Here is a 27,801-nt window from a genome sequence, read left to right as displayed (position 1 = left end):
CGCCGGCAAGACCCAGACCCCAGACACCGAGAGCGCTTAGAGCTGACCTCTCGCCTCCCCGGGGAGGAGCGGCCTGTGACACAGCTCTGGCCCACAGGAGACCCACCTGACCCCAGAGCCTGGCCCTCTGCACCCCACGACGTGCGCTCCCTTGCAGTCCGAGCTTCTCCCATCTGCAGTGGGCCTGAGCCAGCTCCCGGGATAGCCCAACCTCCGGACCCACATCACCCAGGGCTGAAGCCAGCTTGGGGGCCTCAGGAGAAAGTCAAGCCGCCCAGTCCTGGGCTCCTGCCCTGGGCGCACAGGAGAGCCCGGCTGCTTTAACCCTTCTCCCTTCACGGAGAGCTCCTCCCCACCCCCCAGCTGACTCCCGCTCCTTAAAACGGCCTCGGTCTTCTGGGTTTCTAACTTTGTGAGGTGTGACATTTGCAGAGGACTTGAAGAGTAGTTCTGAGAGGATCCCACTTCTAGTCTGTGTTCTCACAGGACCCTCTCCCAGGAGCCCAGGCCATGGCTGTTGGTGTCAGAGAACCGGCCCAGGTGAGTAGGCCGAGCGTGGCCAAGCATGTATTCTAGTTGATGAAACACAGGCAAACGGTGGCGAGGAAGGCCGGACTCTCCCAGTGATGGCTGGGGGAGGACCTCATACATCAGGATAGCATGAGACCAGCCGTGAAAAGGCGCACAAGCAGCCCCTGGGGTCTAGTTCCTTCCATTGCCCCACTGTATTACCTCGCTCTGTTTTCAGGGGGAGTTACAGGAAGAGACTGCACAGAATTGGATAGTTAATGAATGAAGCATCAGTAGTGAGAGAGGACAGAGGCAGAGAGAGACAGAGAGCACCAATATCAGATCAGAGGTTTAGGGTATAGCATAGACCAGTATCCCTGCCATCTGTAACAGGCTCCAATGATGACAAGTTGATCAAGATACTTGCTAATGACCTTGAACTCCTGATGGAAGACTCCCCGGGTGCGGGGAGATGAGAACCTACAAGGCTGCTCCCATGGGCTGTTCTGCAGGCCTCAGACCAGTCACAGGGAAGAGGCCCAGAGAAAAAGAGCTTCATAGATTCTTTTTTAAACCTACAGCTTAGGGCTGCTGCGGTGGTGTCAGAGACAAAGGCAGCGAGGAAGTTAAGAGCTAATCAAGATGAAGCCTTCCAGCCAGGACGTGGCTGCTCTGGGCAGCCATGGCAGGGGGTCGGCGGAGCTGAGATCCGCAATCACTTCTCTCACTTCTCAGGGAGAGCTACATGAGGCAGAGTCACGTTCAGCAAAGCTGAGGAGGCCAGGCACTGCTAGTGGGGGGGCGGGTTCCAGGAGTCTGATGGCATTAATTAATAGGCTGGAGCTAGTGGACAGAAAAAGAGAGAGGGAGAAACGGAAAATGGTATTTCAGAGCTCTGATTAGGGCAGATGACGAAGTAAGGAGTCTTAGAGGAGAAGGCAGGAGTCAGGGCAGGACCCAGTAACTCCCGCCCTAACCCTGTGAACATAAATAGTGCCCTGATAGGCCAGAGTCCTGCCCAGGAACCTATGATGTCTGAGTCCAGAGCTGGGCTGAATGTTCTCCCCTGGGAACAGCTTCCAGGCCCCTCACTAGCTGGATTTTTCCCTGAATTCCAGCCTTCCGTCATGACTGCTGAGCCTGTCAGCTTCCGGCTCACCCTCCTCTGCTCCCACACACTCTACCCTGATTCTGCCCTGGCACTGAACACCTTTCTTCAAAATTATCTGAGCACCTGTCACAGAAAGGCCTTTGAAAAGAAAATTATATTTTTAATCTACCAGTTTCAGGTCAAGTTTCCTTGGCTTTAGGGTCATGTGTCCCATGCTAGAGGATTCGATGTTTCCCCCCATCAGTTTCCCAAGTCATAACTTCCCCACTCCCTCTCTTGGTCTCATTTTCCAGCGGCATGTAACTACGTAGCCCAGCCAGCTCTCAAACTTGGTTGGGTTATTTTGTTTGTTTAGTTTGTTTTTGTTTTTCTTTTGTTTTTTTGGGACAGGGTTTCTCTGTGTAGCCTTGGCTGTCCTGGGCTCTCTTTGTAGACAGAGATCCACCTGCCTCTGCCTCCCCGAGTGCTGGGATTACAGGCTTGTGCCACCGAGCCTGGCGTTCTTAAACTTGTAATAATCCTGCTGTGGCTGGAGTGGTTAAGAGCACTGGCTGCTCTTCCAGAGGTTCTGAGTTCAACTCCCACAACCATCTGTAATGATATCTGGCGCCCTCTTCTGGCCTGCAGGTGTTCATGCAGACATAGTGCTCACACACATAAAATACATAAATACTTCTCCTGCCCCGGCCTCCAAAGTGATGTTATTACCGGTTGAGTCATCATGATCTATGTCAGTGTAAGGAAGACCTTCCTTGGATATTGTGATCGTGGTGAGTAAACTGGACAAGGATCCTAAGAGACAGTCATGATGCCTGCTCTGAGAGAATCCCTTACACCCACGACTGCTCGGTGACAATGTACCCCACTGCCCTCACTCATGACCCTCTGACAGCATCTCTCCCTTCTTGTTTCTTCACTCCGGGGTTGACGGCAGGATAGACTTTGACCCTGCATTACCAGCTGCCTGTGCTTCTTTGTGCTAGGAGACTGCATAGATTCTCAGTGTCTCTGCTTTCCCTGGAGCAGCTATGCTCAGACAAGGGGTGCCCTGGGGCTTTTCTTGTTAGTTGGAACTAGGGACTGAGCCCCTGGGTTCAGTCCCCACACCTCCATCCTTAGAGTGTGCTATCTCACTGTGTCTCAGCTGCTTTCCTATTGCTGTGAAGAGATACCAAGACCGAAACAACCTACAAAAGAAAGCATTTGCTGTGTGGGTTCAGTTCCAGGGACTTAGAGTCTGTTATCACCATGGAGGGAAGCCTGGCAGCAGGGGAGCAGGCACCACGCTAGAGTGGAAGCTAATGCTGGGAGGCCGAGGTCTTTAGAGCTTGGCTGGGATTGCGCGGGCTTCTCAAGTCTTGGAGTCCACCCCCAGTGCCACGCCCCTCCAACAAGGCCACACCTTCTAATCCTTCCCAGATAGTTTCACCAGCTGGGGACCGAGCATTCAAACATACAACCTGACGTGGGCCATTCTCATTTGAACCACTACCTACTGTAACTCTTTTAATGTGTCTTTTATCATGGAAGGTGGTGAGTTACCAACTAACAGAATAGCTTATACTTCCAATCAAAATAACACGGAATATAGGAATTGATGCCATTATTTTATGAGCCAACAAGAAAAAACAAGGGACAGCTGGGTGCGGTAGTGCACACCTGTACTCCCAGCACTCAGAGAAGCAGAGGCAGGTGAATCTCTGTGAGTTCGAGGTCAGCCTGGTCTACAAAGCAAGTCCAGGACAGCCAAGGCTACACAGAGAAACCCTGTCTCAGAAAAACAAAAACAAAGAAAAAAGAAAAAAGAGAAAGAAAAAAAGCAAAGGGTACATTGTAAAAGCCATTGATTATAAAATACCCTGAATCTCCCAAGTATTAGCATGGCATTTTTAAAGTACATCTCATAACCAATGAAATGATCAGATTTCTCTTCCAAACCTTGGCTCTTTAAATAAGGATTTAATAAGAATTGAAAGGGTGCAGGCAGTGGTGCACTCCTTCAATCCCAGCACTCGGGAGGCAGAGGCAGGTGGATCTCTGAGTTTGAGGCCAGCCTGGTCTACAGAGTGAGTTCCAGGGTAGCCAGGGCTACACAGAGAGACCTTGTCTCAGGCAGGGGAGGGAGAATGAAGGGCCGAAGTGGAAAGCATGCTGGGAGGCCTTGTCCTCCTCTCAGTAGGGTGGCTACCACTGCCCTCTGTCCTCCTGCACTGCCCATCTGTTGCTGTGCAAGCTTTTAGGTTGTCCAGACTCTCCTCTGGAATCCTTCTCACAGAGGCAAGACAAAACACAAGCCATGCCATACTGGGACCACAGTTCTTCATGGCAGAGTATTTGCAGCTTACTGTCTGAAAACTTTTCTTCAGTGAGCACAAAGCCAGGACAGCCAAAGAGGAAAGGGGCACACAAGTAAACAGGCAAAGAGAGGGAGCGGCGCCTTCCACTCCCTCTTGGAGTTCCAGCAGACAGCCACACCACTGCCACAGCGGTGGACAAAGCAGAAAGTCTGGAGTGGGGATGGCCTGGGGAAAAGGCAGAGGACAGCAAAAAGAAAGGATCTCTCTACGGCCTGAAGCCCAAGCCGTGCAGTAAATGAGCTGAGACATGGCAGGAAAGAGGCCCAGGGAAGCCTCCCCAGCCTTCCCCACCCTCCACTCAGCTGGTGGCGCATGGCAGCGGGGCTGGAGAGCCACTCAGGGCTGGGTTGGAGCAAGCGCAACAAGAACCAGCCAGCCCCCACCCTCCTGCCCCCTCGGCTTGCCCTGTAGGCAGCTGTGCAGGGTGAGAGCGTGCTCTCTAGGTCTGGGGCGAAGTATGAGGACAGCAGAGGGAGGTTTGAGGGAGGTGGAAAAGGAGCATTCCCCCCATTTTACACGGGGGGAGGGAGGTGTAGAGCAGTCTCCAGGTTGGGGAGCTGCTGGATGTCCTTTCACAAGGCAGCCAGTGTGCTCTCACCACAGCTGCTCCTTGTCTAAAACGTGAAGACGGTGGCGGACCCTTCCACGCTCCGCTTCTTGCCAAGAGCCCAATTTGCCACATGCCTGTTCAAATCAAACACCAGTCATATGGTTTGGGTGTGAGCCTGGGGCCCGGGCCTCCTTGCACACCTGACAGAGTACGTTCGCTTCATTGAAGCCACCCTGTCCGTGTCACACTTGTGTCACGTCTCCACAGAGTCAGCGCTGGAACACAGGGGAGCTCCCTGGAGCCAGCATACTGCCCGAAGCTTAGCAGGGGCTCTGGCTGCCATGATTTGCACCAGCCTCCACCGTCTCAAATTGTCTCATCTAAGTTCTTGTCACACATCTGCGTGACCGCCCTCATCTTCTCTCAGTTTTCACTCTTCGGCATCGTGCCAGGGCCTCTTCCTGCCTCCTCCACGCTCGGAGATGCCTTTCCAGTCTTTACTGTCCATGTATCCCTTCATGCCTGCACCGGAGACCCCTGGGTTTTCCCAGGAACTGGGTTGTGGTGCGGGTAAGGGGGCTGCAGCTGCTGTGGGATCTCGGACCGTGGGGTCTAGCGCAGGGCAAGCTCAGCTCTGGTACTGCCAGCACCAAGATTCTGAGACGATAATAACCCAGCACTCTGCCACCATAATCCAGCCACTTCCACCCCATCAGGTAATCTTTCCCGGAGCCTCTGAGCAGCATCATGAGAAGACCCAGAGATTAGCCATCTCCTCTAACCCAGCTAAGAAGACTCCCTTCAGCTGCCGGCCTCGGGAGGTTCCCCGTTAAAGCAAAGCAGCTGGAAAGGGCTTAGCCCTTTAATGCCAGCAGCTGTATCTCCAGTGCGGCTGCTGCTCTGCTAAGGGGCTGGATGCTCTCCAGAAGCATCAGGCGTTTAGCCCTAGTCGGCACGCATTAGCCCAGGAAGGTAGAGCAGCCAGCTCCCTGGGAGGAAAGGCTTCTCTTTCCAAAGGGAAAAAAAAGCCCCAGCTCCTTGCATCTCTCTAGCTACTGCAGACCGGACAGAGCGTGTCACCTCACAGGCAGAGAGCATCCTAGGAACAACTCACCTAAGCACAAAGCTGCCTGTTAGTTTTGACAACAGAAAGACTTTGGACCATTAACCACAGACTCCTCATGCTGGAGGCTCATTCCCCCCCTCTAAGGTCTAAGGAATTCTTCTGCTCCCAGGCATGCGTATGTGTGGACACAACAGACCGACGACTTTGTGGAGAGCAGCGGGCCCCAGGGTTGATGGGGGAAAGCTGAACAGCCCTCACGAAGCCCTGGCACAGCCCAGGCAGCTCAAGAGATCACTCAGACTTCTTACTCAATGCCAGATGGTAAACATGAGTGAGAGCTAATGCCACTCAGAGGGAGAGCCAAAGAGCTAATCCGCTGACACGTTCCTCAAAGCTGGCTGATAGCTTGGCTCACACTTGTCTGTCTTTGGCTTTGAGCTTCATGCCCCAGAGGCCACGCATGGGCGGTCTGAGAACAGACCACCACCAGGAACAGCCTCACTCGCTCACGCCTGTTTATTCTCCTCCTTCCACAGAGACAGCCCAGGTTCACCAAGTTCAAGTCCTCCATTCTGTCGTGCAATACCCCAACCAGTAGGACTCTGTCCCTAGACCTCTGCCCCTGCAGTGTGGCTGCTCCTGCTCTTTCTGGGCCATCTCTTGAGAACGCTGAACTAAACCGACATACGGTTATCAGTGGAGTCTTACAGAGCTGGGCACAATGGCATCCCTTTGGTTCAGGAGTGAGAGCTAGCCAAATAAACTCCTATAACGAGCAAGAAAAACTCTGAAATGGAGATGGTCACTGACCACTTACTACAGTTTTGGTTTTGTCTCCAGAGTGTCTGTGCACGTGTCCCTGTTGTCCTTGGAAAGCAGGTGGATTCCCCCCGGAACTGGAGTTACAGACAGTTGTAAACCATTGTGTAGATCCTCAGAATCGAACCCATGTCCTCTGGGAAAGCAGTTAGTTCTGTTAACCACTGAGCCGCCTCTCCAGCCCTTTACAGCTTTGTTTGCAGTTCTGAAGACGGAGACCCCTGGGGCCTCTCACCTGCTATGGAAGCACTCTCCCGCCCAGTTATGTCCCCAGCCCTGTTTCTTAATTTTAAAATTTGAGACATGGTCTCACTAGGTTACCCAGGCTGGCCCACAACTCACTATCTCAGGCAGGCCTTGGAATGGCCCAAGTTCTCGAGATGCTAGGATCCTAAGCTTGTGCTGCCAGGCCCAACCAGCTTTGCTCATTTACTATCTGAGCATTTGTGGATACACATAGTACTGAGTCTAAGCAAAGGCAACTTAAACTATTAGGTATTAAGTACCATGAAAAGGGCTGCATTAATAATAAGTCTCTAACAGCATCGGCCATTGCTAAGGCCAAGGGCTGGAATTCCCCGGTAAACTCTGCTTTGCAGGCATTTGAGTCACATCATCTCACTGAATTTACTAACTGGGGCAAACCACCACCTTTCTGCTCCTACAGGGTACGAAGAGGTCAAGTAAGTAACAGTACTTGAATGGGATAAACCACTATGAGAGATGGCTCAGCAGTTAGGCGCACTGGCTGCTATTGCAGAGGACAGGGCTCCGTTCTCAGCACCCACCCGGTTTCTGACAACCACAGTGATCCAGTTGCAGGGGATCTGACGCCCTCTTCTGGCCTCCATGGGCACCTGCCACACTTCCTGCATGTGCCTGAGGTCATACATGCAGTACACGAATGCAAGACACAAAACCTAACTAAATCTGAGGGATGCATGTTTAAGTCCTGGAGATTTTACGGAGAATCCATTCTTAACTTCAGGGATGAGCAGGAATAACTGGGAAGTGCCTGCCAGAAGCCATTTGTGTCTGAACAGGCACACAGGGGCTGGGCAGGTAGGTGGCATATAGCAGTGTCTGATGAAAAGGGGAAAAAACCTACGGATCTGGTTCGGTTGCCTGCACACAGGGGAAACCCTGGGTTTGACCCAGGTGTGATGGCACACAGCTGTAATCCTAGCATTCTGGAGGTGGAAGCACAACAGTCAGAAGTTCAAGGTCATCCTCAGATACGTAGCAGGTTTTGAGATCAGAACGGGCTACAGGAGACCCTGTCTCGAAAGCAAAACTAAACAAAACCTAAACAAACCAAATCCCCACTTCTAATGATGAGTCCCACGGACTTTTCTCCAATCCGATATGACCACAGAGGACAAAGCTTGCACACAAGGTTATTCCTAGTGACACTGGCGGCTTTCCACCTGACCTCATGAATAGAAACCATCAACAAATACAGCTCTGAGAATCAACGTCTAATGAACTACATAATCCAGGGAGCTCCTGGCCTGGAGCCTTCTCTTGTTTACAAAATACACCAGCTACAGGAAGCATATTTTAAGAGATTACCAAGTTCTTAGGCTAAGTGGTCATTCTCCAACCCTGTGGACACTAAAAGCACAATGCTAATAGGCCCAGCTCTACAGGCTTTCTCTGTGCTAAACCTGAGTCATCGCCGAGGCCATATTAAAGTACACTGGTGAAAAACTGTGTGAGTTGAACCGACTTCAACACTGAACCCTGTGGTCACACTTACTTCTCAAAGCTGGACTTCCACAATAGCTTTTTCTCATTCACGTTAAAAGCCCTGGGGGACAAAAATAGGTAGAACAGCATACCTCCAAATTGTACATCGTAACTATAGAATAGCATTAGGAGGCTACGCACACACGCAGGGCACATCGTATGTGTAAAATAATGTATGAGGCTACCCACAGATGCATGGGTGGGTACAGCAGCTCACACTGGGCACACTGTATATGTGGAAATATGCATGCAGCCGTGCACACGAATGTAACAGCTGCTCCCATTTGTGGCTTCACTTCTTGCAGTTTCAATTCCCCAGTCAACCATGGCCCAAAAATACCAATTAGAAAATCCCACAAATCAACTGCTAAGTTTTGAGCTGTGTACCAGTCTCAATAAGCATGATGCCTTCTTCATATCAGTTCTGCTGTCCTCCCTGGGATATGAATTGCTGCTCTGCCCACTCCATATACATTACATACACTCTCTATAGCTACACAGGGGCACGCTACCAACTAATGATCAGACTGACTGCCGTGGTAGCAAGTGCTGTGTTCATAACTCTGAGGTGAATAATGACCTCAGGCACAAGGGTACAATTTGAATACACCAAAGAGAAGCCCTATGGTGCTTCCTTTAATTGCACAAAGCGTGGTGGCGCATGCCTTTAGTCTCAGCACTTGAGAGGTAGAGGCAAGATCTCTGTGAGTTCTAGGCCAACTAGGGCTACATAGAAAGACCCTGCCAAAAGAGAGAGACAGACAGAAGAAAAACAGCAGGTCAGTATGCCCTTGCCTGGCCTTTGGGACTGCCCAATAATTTAGGCATGAAGAAATGAAGAACCTCTTCCTTGTATTGGCACATTTTCAATTCACAGCCCAAAATTACTTTCTTCTCTAGTAAATCAGCTGCACACCCTAATGGTAATAAATCTCAACACTTCCTATTTCTATAAGTGGCAAAGTCACCCTTTCTTTTTTTTTTTTCCTTTTTAGGCAGTCTCACTATGCAGCCCTGGCTGGCCTGGAAATCAGAGAGCCACCTGCCTCTACACCCTGACTACAGAAATTAAAGATGTGTGCTACAACACCCAACCCAAACCCAGCTTGTTTTTTGGGACAGGGTCGCTCTTCCTTGCTGTCTTATCATTCACAATGTAGAAGAGATCCATCTGTCTCTCTCTGCCTTCCAAGTGCTGGGATTAAAGGACTTCACCACCAAGCCCAGCTACAAACTCATCTTAAGAAAAATCGGTCAACACCCAACAACTAACACAAGTTGTTGCTGTTGAAGCAAGGCAGGTAATGCTTGCCTAGTTAAGTAAATACCACTAGGGAGCTGTGCATAAATTGAGATTTAAGGTTTAAAGATTCCCTTTATTAGCCTTGGAATGGTGGCTCGTGTCTTTAATTGCAGAACCTGGAGTGCTAAACCAACAGGACAGCCATAAAGGCAGCCTGGACTACATAGCAAGTTCTAGGGATATACTGAGACACTGCCTCAAAAATAAGGAATTTTTTTCTGCATCAAAGTTAAACAGCATCAAAAGTCAAGTAATTTTAGGCCAGCCTGGGCCAAGTGAGAGAGACAGAATCTAAAACAAGGTGGATGAAGAGGCAGCATGAGAATGGGTTACAGGCCCGGCCACTTCAAAGCACTGGGTCCCTTAATTAAAAAGGCCCAGAGCTGATGCATGTCAAGGGCTGCCCAAGCTGAAAGCTGGTACATTCCCTTTGTTAACATCAGAGTCATTTCCATGGCTAAGGCCTCTTGGCTTAGCTCAAAACCTGAGCAACCAGCTGCCAGCAACGGACACACCAGACAGTTCCCTTCTTCATTACGGGCCATCAGTTCCTGCATAGGGTAGTCGTGCCCTCACTGATGTTACACATCCCATTTACTTCCTCTCCATTAGTGACTTCAAGTGTGCCTTGGAGAGACGCTACAGAGCAGGGAATGTGGAGTCGGGCTGATCGGATGCTTGCAAAGACTGAAGAAAAGAGGTATCATCTAGGACAAAGTTAGAAAAAGGCCTAGCAGGCTTGTGTGAGGAGGGAGGCTGGGAGATGGGACCCGTCTTCTGTCAATTTGCTGAGGCAGATGGGCCCTGCTGTGAGAGCTGCCCCCTCCTGGGAAAAAAGCCAGTAGGTTGCCTCCTCTCTCCACTGCTACATATTAAGCCTGCAACTGTTTGCGTTCAATCTCAGCTACATTCTGCTCACCAGCGTCAGCGCTGCCAGCGCAGGTGCCCTCGGTTAATCACCCAGCTCACTCCAGAGCCACTTCCAGCAGGGAAGAATGTTCCAGGCAGCCAGCCAGCTGCAATTTTTTTCTCTAAATCTGCCCATTCTGATCCCTAAAGACTGGTTTAAAGTTTATTTTTCGCCTAAAATGCTTTCTTCAAACAAGAAGATAACAAATCTAGGACTTCGGTTTAGAAAAGCAGACTGAATGAGGAAGGAGAAACAAAGTCTGTAGGTAGACGTCAGGACCAGGTGGGAAGTGGAGGTGAACAACAGGCTGAAAACACTTTCAGGAAAGACATTTTCTGAAAGTGCTGAAGGACAAGAAAACCAACAACACATTCATTTTGAAAAAGTCGTTTATTTTTTTCCACATAATATTCAAAATAAGTGTCTCACAGATAAGAATTAGTAGGAGTCAGAAAACAGCCTATGGAAGGAAGCCATTTTGGACACTGGAAAATGCTAATCAAAAAAGCCAACATTCACATATATGTGTCTGTTTCACGGGAAAAGTTCACCATCCAAAGTGCAAAGACAAAGCGTTTTACCATATGAGAATAGAGTCTCCTAAAAAGTTAGCTGACTATTTAAACGGGCTCCACTGGACAAGAGTCCCTAATAGAATCTGGACAGATCAATCTGGCTTTGACCAGTCCAGAGCCCCGCACAGACTGACAGAGACAGGGCCCGGTGTGGCCCGCAGCCTGCATAGCCCAGAGGACAGGGAAGCACCCCGAGATCAGCGCCTCACTCTGTGCGGCTGTTGGGGGCTCCACGCCACGCCAGTCCCTAAAGGACGAAGGGGAATCTTCATCCTCGGTCCTGAGATAACTCAGTTTTACCAAAGAGAGAAGATTTCTGTTATTGTCTAAGTGACACCAAAACAAAGTCATTCCATGAGCAGGACTTGGCTTTAAGCCAAAGGGATACTCCCCCAAGAAAGTCATAACCGACCCCTACTACCCCTTCCACCCTACCTAAAAGCGCCTGACAGCTAGTACAAGGTGCTGGTACAGGTGAGAGGGAGGATGTAATAAGGAAACTTTCAGACACATTAAACTTTATTTAAAGCCTAGAAAATGCTAAAAAAAAGTAATTACAAATACCAAACAGGCATGCTTCCTGCATCCTGCAAAAGCTGGACACTACGCAGAAATGGCTTTACTTGAGGTACGGAGCAGGGAAAAATTTGCCTTGTTGACCTAGGTTGCTGGCAGACTTGCTCTTGTTCCCAAATCTAAAAAAGACAAAAAAACAAAAAAACACACACACAGAGAATGAAGAGAAAAGTGCTCTGCAGGGCTGGCGAAGGCAATGTCAAAGAAAGGCATTACTCTACACACCTGGTACCTGGGATCATCCCTGGAACCCTAGAAAGGTGGAAGGAAAGAGCCAACAAGGCTGTCCTCCACATGGGTGCCACGGGGACACACATACTATGCACATGCACACGAATACACATTTTTTTAAAAAGTACTCTATAAAAATATTGAATAAACAATCATATTGTTATTTGATATAAAGAACTAAATATAGGATACATCTAGGAAGCTACTTGGTAAGGTGCTGCTGATCACCCAATAAGATGGGTCACAGCAAAGCCCTTCATTTTGACAGGAAGTTTCCTTTAACATGTAGTTACTTCTATTTCAATGATTCTTCATCTCTTTAGATAAGGCCCTGGCTAGCCGTGGACTCCTGGTAATTCTCCAGCCTCAGTCTCCCAAAGGCTAGGACTGTTGGACTGCAGGCATATACATCACATGTCTAGCTTCAATAAACTATTGCCGTAAAGCCTGGAGACCTGAGTTCAATTCCTAGGAGAGCTGACATACCGGGCATGCTCCTACCTCAGCCTGCTGCTGTGACTCATGCATGAGTACACAGGTACACACATGCACACGCACAAATGCACACACACGAATGCACACACACAGCCTTCGGCATACCTGGGAGTGCTCTTGGAGAGGTTGTACAATCTCTGTGACAGGGAACTTGATAAAGGAGTCTTGACAAGTTGGAATTCAGGAGTGGTCATGGGCCCCAGTAAGCTCACTTCAAATAAAATTCAGACATATTTTTAAGAGAATGGGAAGAAGAAAGCACCTTTGAAGATGGGCAATTTTACACAGACTGCCTTCTGAAGGTCAGACATTTAGCAGTTCATAGCTCATTCTGCCCCTGTTTTGTCACTTGCTCCTGAATCATTTGAACTATCCAGGCAACTACTCCATGAATAGCTGGCACTCACTTCCAGATTCAGACCATTCTTAAGCTCCAAGCCTCACACATCTGACACCGGAACATTTGTCTTTTACATATATTAGAAGAAATAGCCAGGCATGGTGGCGCACACCTCTAATCTCAACACTTGGGGAGGCAGAGGCAGGAGCATCTCTGAGTTCAAGACCAGCCTGGTCTACAGAGTGAGTCTAGAACATCCAAGACTGCACAAAGAAAAAAACAAAGCACAACCAAAACCAAAAAGACCCAACCCAGACAAAAACATCCCCTTTTTTTTTTTTAATACTTTGTTATGTATACAGTGTTCTATCTGCATGGACACCTGCAGGCCAGAAGACACCAGAGCTCACTATAGATGGCTGTGAGCCACCATGTGGGTGCTGGGAATGAAACTCAGGACCACTGGAAGGGCAGCCAGTGCTCTTAACCTCTGAGCCATCTCTCCAGCAACCCCCCCCACACTTTTCTTAGAAAGAAACTTAATGTTGATGTGGTGGGAATGAACCAATCACTCATAAAATTGCTAGCGGCAACAGAAATGGCGACTGTCACATAAGAGTCAAATGGAATGCCGGGAGAGGGCCAGTGGGCAAAGGCACTTGCCACCAAACCTCATGACCTGGATCCGATCCTTGGGACCCACATGGTAGGAGGGGAGAACCAATTCCCTCAGGTTGTCCTGACCCCACAAATGCACAAGGACATTATACACCCACACACACAATAAAATTAATAACAATTTTTTGAAAAAGAAACCAAATCAGTAAAACATGCCAACAAACCTAAAAAAGAGAATTAACACTTACAGTATTCATGGTGCTGGGTGTAGCACTCTGAATGATGTGAAAAACTGTTGGAATTTTCGGGGTAAATATGAGGCTTGTGGGGGGGCTGATTAGAGGAGCTGAGAAAATGGTCTCATGGACCCAGACTGGCCCTGAGCTCAGCACACAGGTGAGGACACCCTTGAACTCTCCCTCCTGCCTTCACTTCCCAAGTGACTACAGATGCTCTTCACCACACCCAACCCACTGTATATCAAACAGCTGGAACAAACTCAGGGAAATGGGCACCCGGCCAAGGCCCTGCAGAAGCAAGTGTGCGGCAGAACTGACCTTTAACGTCCGGTGTCCGTGGTGTCGAGTTTCCATTGCCTCGCTGGATGTCCACGTTCTCCTGGTCCACCATCATGAACTGGTTCCAGTATTCCAGGGGCAGAGAGAGCAGGCGCTCCACCACCTAAGGCACCAATGTCAGGGCTCAGTGCGTGGAGCCCTTTGTGCTGCCGTGTCTCTGAGACAGTCTCACTCTGGGTCCAGACCAGGCTGTGGCGATGCTCCTGGCACAGCCTGCCAATGCATGTGCTCAGTACGCAAGGCTTATTTCTGTTACTATGCCATGCCTGTGCATGCAAAGGTCATATTTCACGTGTGCGAGCCCGTGCACATGCATCCCTACCTTAAGCTGGCGCTTGATGTCCTGGAACACTGTCACTGGATCTGGATTAGGCACAGTGTGGGCGACTATTGTAGGGCCAAAGACTTTAGCTAGATTGGCAATATCCATCTTAGTGTTCGGACTCTGAGCCACTCTAAACAAAAGAGTATGTAAAATTAAAAAACTCACTATTCCTCTTCAATATACACCAACATAGACATTCTGTAAGAAAACAACCTCCTAACACCTCCTAACACCCAGTGCACACTACCTTCTCCTTGGAAAGTCCCCTAGCTCCCAGGACAACTTTCTGCTGCACTAACCTCTGCAAGTGGATCATGAGGAAGGCTAAGGTGTCTCTGTTGGCCTGGGGCAGTTCACTGACAGCCTGGTACATGGCGGCTGTGCTGTTGTCTTCATCTGTTATCTCTGTAATGAAAAAAAAGCACTAAGAGGCCCAGACTCGTCCCCTTGACAGCAGCTTCCAAGTTATCGACCACAAGGGCCCATCTCTACAGTGAGCTCCTGAAACCTCTGATGAGGTTCATGACAGCATCAGACTCTAGTTTCATTAACAAGCAGGACACTGGCTAACAGTTCAGTGAGAAGTCAGAGCTTCCTAAAAATCACCCTGCAGTTAGCGAAAGCAGCGGCAACCCAGCTGCTGGGAAGACGGGCATCAGCAGTGACAATCACCAACAAGGAGCTCACTCAGACTGCTATATACCAGGTGCTGTGTTAAGTGTGAGGATAAACCAAACAAAAAAAGGGCCTTGTTTCATGAAATAAACACTCTTTTGGAAGAGCTGGTCAGGAAAAACAAAAACAAAACACGTTATAAAGAAACGAAGAAAAACATATGACACATGAAATGAAGAAAAAAGAGGCCCGTGGAGTGCTACAAAGTCACAGGATCTGCTGCTTCACACAAGACGGTCAGGAATGTGGTGGTGGTGTTGTTTTTGAAACTGGGTCCCAGGAAGCCTAGTCCAGCCTCAGATTCACTATGCAGCCAAAGCTGCTCTCAAAAGTCCAATCACCCCGCCTCTACCTCCCAAGCACTGGGACTACCATGTCATACACCTGGCTTTAGAAAGCTGTTTCTGAGGGCAATATATTTGAAGAGAAGAAACAGGGGAAGGGGAATAAAAGGGCAAACTACAAAGAGAACTAGAGGGAAACAGTTGGGGCTCAGAGTACAACAAATACGATGGACTTGAGGTAGGCGTATGCGAAGAAATCCCAGTCTCTGGGCTGGAGAAATGTTCCAGAGTTAAGAGCATGGCTGCCCTTGCAGAGGACCTGGGTTCAGCTTCTAGCACCCACATGGCGGCTCAGAGCAATCTGTGACTCCAGTTCCAGGGGACCTGACATCCTCTTCAGGCCTCTACAGACCCTGCATGCATGTGTGTACAGAAAGGCACAACACCTATATTCATAAAATATAAAGAAACCCAAGACTCCAGAGTTAGAAGAGCAAGGAAAGGTATATAGCAAAATGGTGTTGGAGAGAAAAACCAGGAGCCAAGTCACACAGGGTCTTTTCAACCATGTTAAAGACTGGAGTTCAGTCTAAAAATGATGGGCAGGCCAGATGGTGGTGGTGCATGACTTTAGTCCCAGCACTCGGAAGGCAGAGGCAGATGGATCTCTGAGTTTGAGGATAGCCGGGTTGGTCTACAGAGTGAGTGCCAGGACAGCCAGGGCTACATAGCGAAACCCTGTCTGGAAAAACAAAACAAACAGACAAAATGAAATAGTAAAATAAAATAAAAATGATGGGTGGAAGACATAAGAGACATCAAGTAACTTAAAGTGTGACAGGACCACACCAGCACCTGTATAAAGAGCATCTTGTAAGAGGCACAGGCAGAAACAGGACAATCTGAAAGCAGACTCTTAGCATATTCCAGGGACAGTTAGGTACCATGACTCGTGACAAATGCCAAATTTAAGGTGTATTTACAAGGCTCTGACAAGATTTGTGGTGGAAAAGAAAGGAATCAAAGCTGGTTCTGATTTCAAAGGGACAACCTAAAACTTGACCAAGAACAAAAAGCAATAGCAAACCCTGCTAAGTCCCATCTAGGTTCATTCTTGCCTAATTTTATGTGTATGGGTGCTTTGCCAACATATATAGGAGCCAGAAGGGGCTGGAAGAGGGCGTCAGATCCCTTGGGTCTGGAGTTAAGATAGTATGACCCAACCATGTGGATGCCAAGAATCAAAATCAGAACCTCTTGAAGAGCAGCCAGTGTTTAACCATTTAGCCATCTCTCAGCCCCTCTAGTTAGGGAAGAAAAGGTATGATGAGAAGTATCCACTCAGAGATCCACCTGCCTTTGCCTCCCAAGTGCTGGAATTAAAGTCATGCACCACTGCCACCATCCAGCTTATTCATCATTTTAGACTGAACTCCAGTCTAAAATGGTTGTATGAATAAATGAATTTTGTTTTATTTAGTCAACTGTTGGAGTACCCACTACATTTCAGGCACTGTAGTGGAGAATGGAAAAAGTAGTAAAATGTGTGAACAAAGTTCAGTTCTGGAATCACAGTCAAGTTGCAAAATCAAGTTCTGCCCTTACCTGCTGCCTCCATGAAGGCTTTACTTAGCCAAAAGGTCAGAAGGGGTTCCTTGAGGTTTCGAAGGAAGTCTTTCAGGAGGCTACAGATGGCATGGATATCGTCCACTTTGCTGAGGAGGGGTACAGTTTTCACTTTGAGGAATTTCTCCTTCAGCTCTCTGACTGTTCGGTCGCAGCCTGAGATCCTGTATAAGCCTGCCTGTTATAAAGACAACACTTGCTTAGCAACTCCCAGGCTACCGACAGATAGAACAAATGCAACCTGTCCAGAGTCTCCTCTCACCTCAGTCAGGCCTCGCTGCTCAATCTCATTCACACAGCTGACAACAATAGCGGGAATCATTGGAGAAGTCTGAGACACAAAATCTGCCAACATTCCCTGGAAAAAAGAGCTTCATTATTTATCCCACTGAGGCCAAGAGAGGAAGGCCACATGCACAGAGTTGCCATTGAACACTAGTGGATTATATCACTATTTGAACTCTATTCTCAAGTACACTTTAGAACAGCCTCAGGGGATGAGAGATGGCTCAGCAGTTAAGAACATGTACTACCTTCTAGAGTACTTGGGTGGCTCACAGCCGTCTGTAACTCCAGCTCCAGGGGAATCTGGCATCTCTGGCCTCCAGAGGTTACCTGAAGTCAAGTGCACACAACACCCCACTCCCTATATAGTTTCAAGAGTAATAAAATTTAAGAAAAATCTTGGAGGAACAAGGTGCAGCTCCATCAGTAGGGTGCATGCCTAGCATGCATGAGGCCCTGGTTTTGACCCCATGTTGACAGATGCCTGTTAACCAAGCACTCTGGAGATAGAAGCAAGAGGACCAGAGTTTGGAGGTCATCCTAAGCTACATGAGCCTCAAAACAAAAACAAACAGTGTTGGCTGCTTTTCCTACTTTCATGCTGTGATTGCTTTACATATACTATATTTTTTCATGGGCAAGTAATAATGCCACCAGCTATGACTACTTCCTTTTCTTCTACACAAAGACAAGAGAAAGCAGTATTGAGGAGATTACAGCTATGAGCTGGGTGTGGTGGCACAGCCACAGCCTTTAATCTTGCAGATCTCTGAGTCTGAGGCCAGCCTGGTCTACAGGGTGAATTCCAGGACAGCCAGGGCTATGTAGAAGGACCCTGCCTTGAAAACAGGCAGACATGGTGGCACATGCCTGTAATCCAGGTGAGCCTGGTCTACAAAGCAAGTTCCAGGACAGCGAAAAGCTACATACAGGGTGTGTAAAAAATTCAGTGTATATGTTCTTCAATACTATAATATGCTATACCTTAAAATATATAATATAAAGAAATTCGTAAGACACACATGTGCTAGTTGTTTTGTGAGCTAAGGGTTAAAACTCTGCAAGGATACTACTTTCGAAAAAATCGTGATCATGGTCGGCCAAGTAAACAGAGGACAGCGGACAAGGCTCTTTCAGTTTGTAGGCTTGACCTAAATAAGCTGATAATTTTTAGAAAATAAAATAAACAGGCATAGTGGCATAGGTTTTGGTCCCAGAATTTGAGAGGCAGAGACAGGAAGATCTCTGTGCGTTCAAGGGCAGCACATGTGTCTTGAATCCCGGACAGCCAATGCTATACAGAGAAATCATCTCTAAAAACAAAACAAAACAAAACAAAGTAACAAATGGTGTTTTGCTCCCATGAATCTTACCTCTCCAATCTTAACAGGAGTTCCCACCAGAGGAGAAATGCAGGGAAGGGGACATCGCTCCCGACATTCTGGGTGAGAGACCAAACGACAGTCTCTACATTTCAGAGACAGCTTGCCAAACTTGATCCGCTTTCCACAGGGAACACAAGATTCAGGCTTAATAACCTAAAGAGAATACAGGGCAGAAGCAAGAGAATGATATGAATCACCAAGTTATTGTCAATCACATGCATTAAGCACACAGTATGTACAAAACAGCATTTCAGGGCCACTACATATTTTAATGAAATTCCCACAAATTTTGTAAAATAGGTTTTGTTTTCTTCATTTTAAGAATAGCAGTAGCCAGGCATGGAACATACCTATAACATTCAGTAGGCAAAGGCAGGTGGAGCCCTGTGAGTTTGAGGCCAGCCTGGTCTACAAAGTGATTCTAGGACAGTCGCGGCTACCCAGAGAAATCCTGTCTCAAAAAACCAAATAACAACAAAAAACAAACAAACAACAACAGAAACCAGTGGTCTGCTGGGCATGGTAGCACATTCTTTAATTCAAGTACCTAGGAGCCAAAGGTAGGCAGATCTCTGTGAGCTCAAAACCAACCAGGACTATAAAATTAAACTCCTGACTCAAAAAAGGGAGTGGTCACCAGGGGCCAGCAGCTCCTCTCTTAGGGATGGATCCCTGTGGGCCCCTCCTCCACCCGTGCAGCAGGAGGTAGGAGAGCACTGTTCTCTGGAGGCGTGGCTGCTGAGGAGTTGCTCCCGCTCACACCCATGCACACATTAGCAGCACTAATCAGACTCAGCTAATCATTAGAAAGAATACATAAAGAGAGGGCACAGGACATCACATCGCAAGGGTAGCCCAGGAGTTGGGGAAGGTAGTACAGGTGGGGACTAGGGTCAAACACATATGCGTCTAAAATTCCCCAAGAATAAGTAAAGAATGCCACACCTTTAAAGGCAGCTAAGCACAAGTTTGACATGATATAGAGAAACTGAAAATGTCATCTATTATTCATTGTGTATAAAAAACAGTAGCCACATAGGCAAAAGTCTGGAAGATCTTCAGAAAATCATGCATAGTTACCATATAACCCAGTAAGTCCATTTGCAGGTATGCAAATCCAACAGGAACTAAAATGTATCTACACAGAACCTGTTCAAATATGTAGCTTTCTTCCTAGCAGTTGAAAATGAAACCCTAAAAGTCTGTCCACTGATGAGTGGATGTGTGGTATACGCTTTCCATACAGTGAAATATCATTCACTGTAGAAAGAAAGAAAGAGAGAGAGAAATAGAGAAAGAAAGAAACAAAACAAACACACACACTGGCTGTACACAGAAGGGACGAGTAAATGGAAGCAGGCAGACAAAGGCACACAGGCTATGTGACCTCACGTGTATGAAGTGTCTTAAAATAGACAAACCCATACAAAGTACTATCTATGGTGGGAGCCTATGGCTATTGGATGTTGGTATGGCACAGCATTGTGGGGGAAATTCCACTAGGTATAGGATTTCATCTTGGGGAGGTGAAAATGTTCTAAAAATGACAGTGGTGACAGCTAGCCAATTATATACTTATACTGAATGTTAATGAATTGTGTATTTAAATGGGTGAATGAAGCCAGGCAGTGGTAGCTCACACCTGTAATTCCGGCATGTAAGAGACCAGTGAAGCTGGAGCCACACCTCAGAGACTAAGAGCACCCATTGTTATTGAAAAAAACAGAAATTCAATTCCCAGCATCCACACTAGGCAGCTCACAATTGCCTGTAACTGCAGCTCCAAATGATCTGACACCCTACATTAAGATTGCCAACATCATCAAACTAATTTTATGGGAAAAGTGTACTGCCTGGACTAGAATGTGAGTCACATGAGCTATCTTTTGAGCAAATCTGATGAAAAGCATCCTTAAAAATCTGTGTATTGGGCTAGAGAGATGGCTCAGAGGTTAAAAGCACTTGCTGCTCTTTCAAAGGTGCTGAGTTCAATTACTAGCTACCACATGGTGGCTCACAACCATCTGTAATGAGATCTGTACTCTCTTCTGGTGTGTAGGCATATGTGCAGACAGAACACTATACATAATAAATATTTTAAAAAAAATTTGTGTATTGGGGGCCAGCAAGATGGCCCCATGGGTAAGGCACCTGCCACCAAGCCTAATGGGCTGAGTTCGACCCCTAGGACTCCTCTGATGAAAGAATGATGGCATATGCATGGCCCCCACTGTATACAGAAAATAATTTCTTTTTAATAAAAAAATCATTTTTTAATTAAAAAATGATTTATATTTGATTGTATGTAAAATAAGCTCAATAAAGCCAGGTGTGATTGTGTACTCCTTTAATCCCAGCACTCGGGAGGCAGAGGCAGGCAGATCTCTGAGCTTGAGGCCAGCCTGGTCTACAGAGTGAGTCTCAGGACATCCAGAACTACACAGAGAAACCCTGTCTTGAAAAACAAAACAAAAAGCTAAACAAAAAGAAACCCAGCCCCCCGATTCCCCTAAATAAAAAGATAAACAGGAGAGATGGTGAGGTGCTGAAATCCCAGCACAAGGGAGGCCAGAGTAAGAGGGACAACAGAGCTAGAGGCCAACTCAGCCTATGAAGAACAAATCTGTCTCCAATAACAAACTAATTGCCTCAAAGGACATGAAGCCACCAGATTTACCGTCTTTGAGACGAAGTCGTGTAGGCGCGTGCCTCCATTATTTTGAGGTGTCCCTGAATTGTTGGTCTCAGTTCTTGGCTCCAGCGGCTTGCTATTTAAAGCAGAGTCACTGTTCACAGGTTGTAAGGGACCTAGAAAACAATCAAATTTAAACTTCTGTCCTGAAAATTTTCATCCTTATGAATTTTAATCCCATTTTTATTTTCTTACTTTTCCCTTTGTACCTTCACTTTTAATATAACTGGTAGCAGTGAACACACAAACACACACACACACACACACACACAGTTTCCAAGAGAAGCTACAGTCCTCCACTGGCGGCACACTCTGACTAGCCCCCCGGGGGAAAAGGGCAGCACAGATACCTCCCAGGGCAGCGGCAGGCAGACACTAAGAACCTCCTACCCCCCGCTCATCCTGTCCCAAGAGGCTTCTCAGAACCAACTCTCAGTTTCAACCAGTGTTTTATTTCTTTATATTTGGTTTTGGTAGCCAAGGCTAGCCTCAAACATGATTGATCTTTCTGTCTCAGAACTTGGGTGGTTCACTTTCAGGCATCAAATACCAAACCTGGCTTTTCTTCCTTCCTCAAAAAAAATTTTTTTGAGATTTTTATTAATTATGTGTATGAATGTTCAACTGAGTGGATCTGGCACCACAGATGTAGTGTAGTGCCCACAAAGGCCAGAAGGAGGTGTCAGATTCCCTAGGTCTAGAGTTACAGATGGTTGAACCATCCTTTGGGTGTGGGGAACCAAACCTGTGTCCTCTTCAGGAGAGGCTGGTGCTGAGCCATTTCCCCAGCTTCCCTTTGTTCTTTGGTCTCAGCATGTATGCAAGGACTGGCCTTGAGCTCAATATGAAGGCTAGGCTGCCCTCCAATTACCAAAGGAAGGTTGTTGGGTTTTTTTTCTTTTTTTAAGATTTATTTATTCAAACATATGAGCATTTTATTCGCATGTATGTCTGCATGATAGAAGAGAGCATCAAAACCCATTAGAGGTGGCTGTCAGCCATCATGTGGTGGCTGAGAATTGAACTCAGAACCTCTGGAAGAGCAGACAGTGCTCTTAACTGCTGAGCCATCTCTCCAGCCCCCTGCCCTCTAATTACAATCTCCTGGCTCAATTATAGCTGTGCGCCTATAGAGATAATGGTGAGACTTAGCCATAAATCCACCAGACCTGACTTCCCTCGGCTCCTGGTCCAGGATGGCAATGTCTCAATAGTCGACACAGCTTCAATGGGTCCGCCATCGCCGGGAACAGTCACTGTAGTTTTTGCAACTATCGATTCATTTGCCTGAAACAAAAACCATAATGAAAGAAAGATAAACAGGCTCTTGGTTTCTATTTAGGTATTTCCCACTAGGCAAAAATTCCTATGAGTAAATATGAGTAAGACTTATATTCCAGCTCTAAGCCTTTAAATCAAAATCTCATATACTGAAGGGTTAAAGATATCAGCAAAATACAATCAAACCTATAGCTAACAATTCTGATTTTTGTATGTTTGCTTGTTTTGTGAAAGGTTCTTGTTATGCAGTTCTGGCTGCCCTGGGACTATGATAAACCACGTTGGTCTCAGAATCACTGAGATTCACCTGCCTCTGCCTCCAGAGTGCTGGGATAAAAAGTGTGTGTCATTAGACCCAGCTCAGCTGACAGCCCTACTCAAAGCCCACTCATATGGACAATAAAGGACCTTACTACATAGTGAAGCTCTCCAGCTTCTCTCACAACAGCCCCGTGTAACACTGCCTGCCACCTCACTGCGCGGAGCCACTATCCCAGTTCTCTGGCCCTGAGTCCTCTTACCTGGTCTACCGTAGAGCCAATGGAGCAGGTTTTCTTTACAGGCCCAGGAGGGCCATCGATGAACTGTCGGCTATTGGAGCGCTGGAGAGGGGGTGAGAGCAACTTTAGCATCAAGTACAACTGAAGCCCAGAAAACACAATAATCCTATCAGCCAACTACATGCAAGTTCTAAGAACCAGGCTACAATAAATAACAATGTGCTTTTTCTCACCGCCTGTTTGTTAAACAAACACAAAGATGCTTTCAGAGCTATAGAAAAAGAGACAAGCTTTGGAGACAGCATCTGAAGAAGTGGAGCTGTAATCCTATCTAAGGACAAGAAGTCTTTGGAAACACATCAAATACCCTAAGCACGTCAGCACAGAGCTCCATATCCCATTATACACACACTGCATCTGAGGCATGTATTAGCGCACAAAACTCCTGCATAAAAATTCACATGACAACTCAAAAACTCAAAAACATCCTTTCCCACTGTATAAGGATGCACCCCAGACCCACACAGTAAAGCAGCATCCCATTTGAAGAGGCACTACTTCAAGCAGTACCGCCGTGGCCCCTACAGGACGGCTGAGATGGCTTAGTGAGTAAAGGCGCTCACTATGCAAGCCTGATGACCTGAGTTCAACTCCCAGGATTCGCAGGGGCTTGGAGAGAACCAACTCACCTGCACAGAGACATGCATGTGCCCACACTCACATGGCCACGTTCACAAATGGTAAGACACAAATTTCTAAAGTTAAGTATTGTCCCAGCAGCATTAACTCATTTGCATTTTGTGCTTGCTTTGAACCAGGATCTCTTGATGTGGTCTTGGCTCTCCTGGACTTGCTCTGTGGACTAGGTGTTCCAACTCACAGAGACCCACCTCTGCCTCCCAAGCGCCTGGACTAGAGTGTGCCACCACAGCTGACCTATATTTTGTGGTTTTTATGCTTAACAATGTAGGAGATGTGTCAGTTTTTTATCCAAATTTCCCAAAAAAAGAACTATTACTAGAGGGGTTTTTCTCTTTGGTTTGGTTTCTTTCACTATTTATTTTGATTTCATGTGTGTGAGTGTTAGCCTGCATACATGAGTGTACACCACATGCATGACTAAAGCCCATGGAGGCAAGAAAGGCACGGGGTCCTCTAGAACTAGAGGGAGGCATTTCTGAGTCACCCCATGGGAACTCCGTCCAGGCCCTCTACAAAAGCAGCAAGTGCTCTAACAACAGGCCCTTTTTCTTTTTTTTAAAAAGGATATCACAATGTAGTTCAACTTGGTCTCAAACTTCCTAAGTAGCCCAGGCTAGCCTCAAATTCATTATCTTCCTGACTCAACATGTTAGGATCACAGTGTGGGACAGGATGCCAGGCAAGAGAACTCTCACTTTATAAAATGTAAAGCATCTGAGCCTGAAGGCATAGGCATATAACCCAGCCACTCTCAAGGCTGAGGCAGGAGGATCACAATCAAAGCTTACCTACACAGCAAGTTAAGGACATCCTGGCACTGAGTGACAAGATATACAGTGGGACAGCACTAGCCTAGAGTGTGTGGGACTACGGGGCCAAGCCCCCGGGGAGGGGCAGCAAAAACATACATACCCTCTTTTCTCGTTTCTTCATTTTGAAATTCTTCACCGAAGAAGAATCCCAGTCCTGTTGGCAATTAGACCATGTTAATCTCTTTCTTTGGCTAGGTCACTTATAAATCCTGCACTAATAACTTTTCAGCAAACAAGCCAGACTGCCTAACCTAAAGCCTCAGGAGAAGGAAATTACAAAGGTCTTTGGAGTTTGCTCCAAAGCTGCAGTTAAGTTAACATGCTTCCTTCAAATATTGAAGCAACAGTAACAGAATCAGGAACCAATGCCACAGAGACAGCAAAAGGTTAGAGAATCAACTCCTGTCGTGACCATTACAGGAGCCTGGTTCTTTATTGCTGATTATTTTTCTAATTAGTTTTAGAACTTAGAGAATATAAGACACTGTACTGACCATCATGTTGGATGTGACCGCCATTGTCTAATTGGATATTCCATACCACGGTGCCACTTAAAAAGTCAGTTTTAAACCCTCAAGAATATCCTTGTTTTTTGGTCTTAAAAGCGAGTTTACCCTTAAATTCTGTGCTTTCTACTACAGTCTTGTTTCACGTCTGTTATTGCAGGCACTGGCATTCATTTTAGGATCTTATCTACCTTTGATTCCCTACTCCTGGTTTCCCCTAGAAACAGCCAGTACAGCAAACAGCAGCTCCACATGAACTGAACCACCCCAGTTATGGTCAAGTAATTTAGGTACAGGTTGATCAGCTCCAGTTATAACAGCTAACACAGTTGAGGTTTTCCTCAAAACTCACCTGATGTGTTTGATTCTATATTCCAGACATGCTCTATATCATTCTTCATTTCAAAAGGGGGCTACCCAATATTTATATCCTTAAAATGGGTATTTGCTTCTCTGGTTGAGTGAGCAAAAACACTCCTAGGCCTACAGTAAGCACTTGCTATTTGCTTTGCATCAAAAAAGCCAAACACACCAGGCAGTAGTGGCACATGCCTTTACCTTTAATCCCAGTGCTCAGGAGGCAGAGGCAGGTGGAGCTCTTGAGTTTGAGGCCAGCCTGGTCTACAGAACAAGTTCCAGGACAGCCAAGGCTACATGGAAAAACCCTGGGGGGGGGGGGGGAGAGGGAGGAGGAAAAGACCAAACACTAACAATTTCCTGTGTTCTGTTTTGCTTGCTGGAATTCAGCCTCCCACAGAAATGACACATTACCAGTACACTACCAGTCTCCTGAACATTAAAGACTAAAATATCAGGAGATATATGAAACATTGTCATTTATACAGAAATTCCACCAGTTCTGCATAACTATTACTTAGTCAAAGAATAATATGCTGCCCAGAAATTTAAATCATACCCTCTGGCTGAAGTTAAGGGGTTTAGTTTCCTTCTAATAGAGGTGAAGGATGGCTAAGCCTTCCTCAAGAACCAGACTAATGTGGAAATAAGGTACAAATCTATTCACCTCAGCAGCAGCAAATAAACCTTGCCTGCATCTACATAGTAAGCTTCAGAACAGCTTAAGAACAGAGGCCTATCTCAAAAATTAAAAGCAAAACACCTTTTCTGGTCAGTCTTGCTAACTTCTATCCAAGCTAAGGCTTTAACAAGTTATGAGATAATCATCTCCTACAGATTCCTCCAAGAGACGCAACCTCACAGCAATCCCCAAATTTCATATTCTTACTTCCAGAAACTAAATATTTAAGTGATTGGTCTTACAGCTCTTGTGGATTTATATTTTAAGTTGCTCACTCAGAATCTGTAACAGATCAACTAGTGAAACAGTCATAAAGGATGGCCAAGGACAGGCTAGAGATGCTCCTACAGGAGCAGATTAACAAAAGTAGATAACTCTAGAGATCAAATGTTTATTACCAATGATTCATCAGTCTTGTCAAAGCTGATATCTGATAAAATGGAACCAGATTCATCAATTGTTGACAGTCTGGATTAAAAACAATAACACAGTATTAGACACAGACAACAAAAACATAAAAGCGGCACCCCGAGAAGTCCCACAGGTCGGGTAACAGGCAAGTCAGCCCAGCTGCAGAGAGCTGTTCTCTATGGTCTCCACAGAGCAACGGGAACGCAGGAACAGCACAGCAAGTAGCACAGCCAGGACCATGCAGTCCTTTCTTGCTGAGGATGTACTACATGTGGGCTGAGGTTCAATTTGGTTCCAACAATGTCTGTTGCTGCTTACAAGCGAGTATTACCCAGCGCTGCACTTGTGGTTTGTTTCTGTTGTTGTTTTTTTTGTTTTGTCTGAGACAAGGCCTGTAGCCAAGACTGCCCATGAACTTCCTATGTAACTGCAGATGACCTTCAACTTCTGACTTCCTGGCCCTACTTTGCAAATGCTGGGATTACAGATGTGTATCTGAAGGCCCAGTTTACAAGGTGCTGGGAACTGAACCATACTAGATTCTGCTCTCTGACCTACATCCCCAGACCCAAATGCCGGCTTTTTAAGACAGTAAGCCTAAACTGGATGTAGTAACAGTTTTGAAGTATAGGCCACCTATACTTCAGGAGTTCAAGGCCACCCTGAGATATGTAAGACCCCATTTCAAAAAGTAGAAGGGTTGGGAGGCTGAGTGGTGGCTCAGTGATTAAGAGTGCAGACTACTCTTCCAGAGGAATGGAGTTCATTCAGTTCCCAGTACCTACATCAGGCAGCTCTAATCTTCCATAGCTCCCACAGCAGGGAATCCACTACCCTCTTCTGGTTTTTGTGGGCACCCTGCACATATGGCTCATCCTCTTACACACATACTCATAATATTTTTTTTTTAATCTTTAAAAAAATATAGAAATCAAGCTGGGTGTGAAAAAAGTATGTCTTCTTATAGGTCCCACATAAGCTGGGCAGAGTGGCAGCACAGCTTTAACCCCAGCGTTTAGGAGGAAGAGAACTGTGGATCTCTATGAATTCAAGGCCAGCCTGGTTTACACAATTAATTCAGGGCAGCCTGGGCTATACCCTAAGACCCTAGCGCATCAAACCAAACAAAGTAAGATTCCCCATGGACCAACCAGCCAACAAAACAAATAATTCTAAGAGTGTAAGCCTTTTCCTACTTATTGTACTAAGAGTATTACATCCAGAGCCTGGCTGAGACTACTTTAGTGGCACTATGGAACCAAAGTGATTGTCTGGTCTGAGCTCTCTGCAGCCACAAGAGCTCTCTGGAGAGTACACACTGTGCGTGTTCCTGGGCTTGCTACCTCCACTTGGTTTCTTAGCAATGTACAGGAGCAGTTATTGATGTGCAATTTAACACCAACATCAAAATTGTACCCACGGTGAAACAACATCCTAAGGAAAGCTTAGAAAATAATGAAAGCAAATGGGGGAGGGGGGTCGCTCATCAG

General features: G+C 46.7%; 1 protein-coding gene across 3 annotated transcripts in view; it reads right to left on the bottom strand.

Moving 5' to 3' along the window:
• Positions 1-10,746: 10,746 nt before the first annotated feature.
• Racgap1 (Rac GTPase activating protein 1) overlaps positions 10,747-27,801 on the bottom strand; it is a 29,230-nt gene continuing 12,175 nt past the window's right edge. For all 3 annotated transcript variants that reach the window (XM_021634982.2, XM_021634983.2, XM_060388632.1), the window contains 13 exons: positions 26,299-26,368; positions 24,456-24,509; positions 22,863-22,943; positions 22,230-22,347; positions 21,046-21,176; positions 18,357-18,521; positions 16,961-17,056; positions 16,678-16,876; positions 14,413-14,518; positions 14,111-14,243; positions 13,768-13,891; positions 12,358-12,463; positions 10,747-11,645 (listed from right to left, as the gene is read on the bottom strand). In XM_021634982.2, the coding sequence (XP_021490657.1) occupies positions 11,570-11,645; positions 12,358-12,463; positions 13,768-13,891; positions 14,111-14,243; positions 14,413-14,518; positions 16,678-16,876; positions 16,961-17,056; positions 18,357-18,521; positions 21,046-21,176; positions 22,230-22,347; positions 22,863-22,943; positions 24,456-24,509; positions 26,299-26,368 (1,459 nt within the window). In that variant the 3' untranslated portion in view covers positions 10,747-11,569. The remainder of the gene's footprint in view (positions 11,646-12,357; positions 12,464-13,767; positions 13,892-14,110; positions 14,244-14,412; positions 14,519-16,677; positions 16,877-16,960; positions 17,057-18,356; positions 18,522-21,045; positions 21,177-22,229; positions 22,348-22,862; positions 22,944-24,455; positions 24,510-26,298; positions 26,369-27,801) is intronic.

The sequence above is a fragment of the Meriones unguiculatus genome, chromosome 8 (assembly GCF_030254825.1).
Source record: "Meriones unguiculatus strain TT.TT164.6M chromosome 8, Bangor_MerUng_6.1, whole genome shotgun sequence".
Lineage (NCBI taxonomy): Eukaryota > Metazoa > Chordata > Mammalia > Rodentia > Muridae > Meriones > Meriones unguiculatus.
The sequence above is the reverse complement of the archived record's forward strand: the minus strand, read 5'-3'. Positions and strand labels throughout refer to the sequence as shown.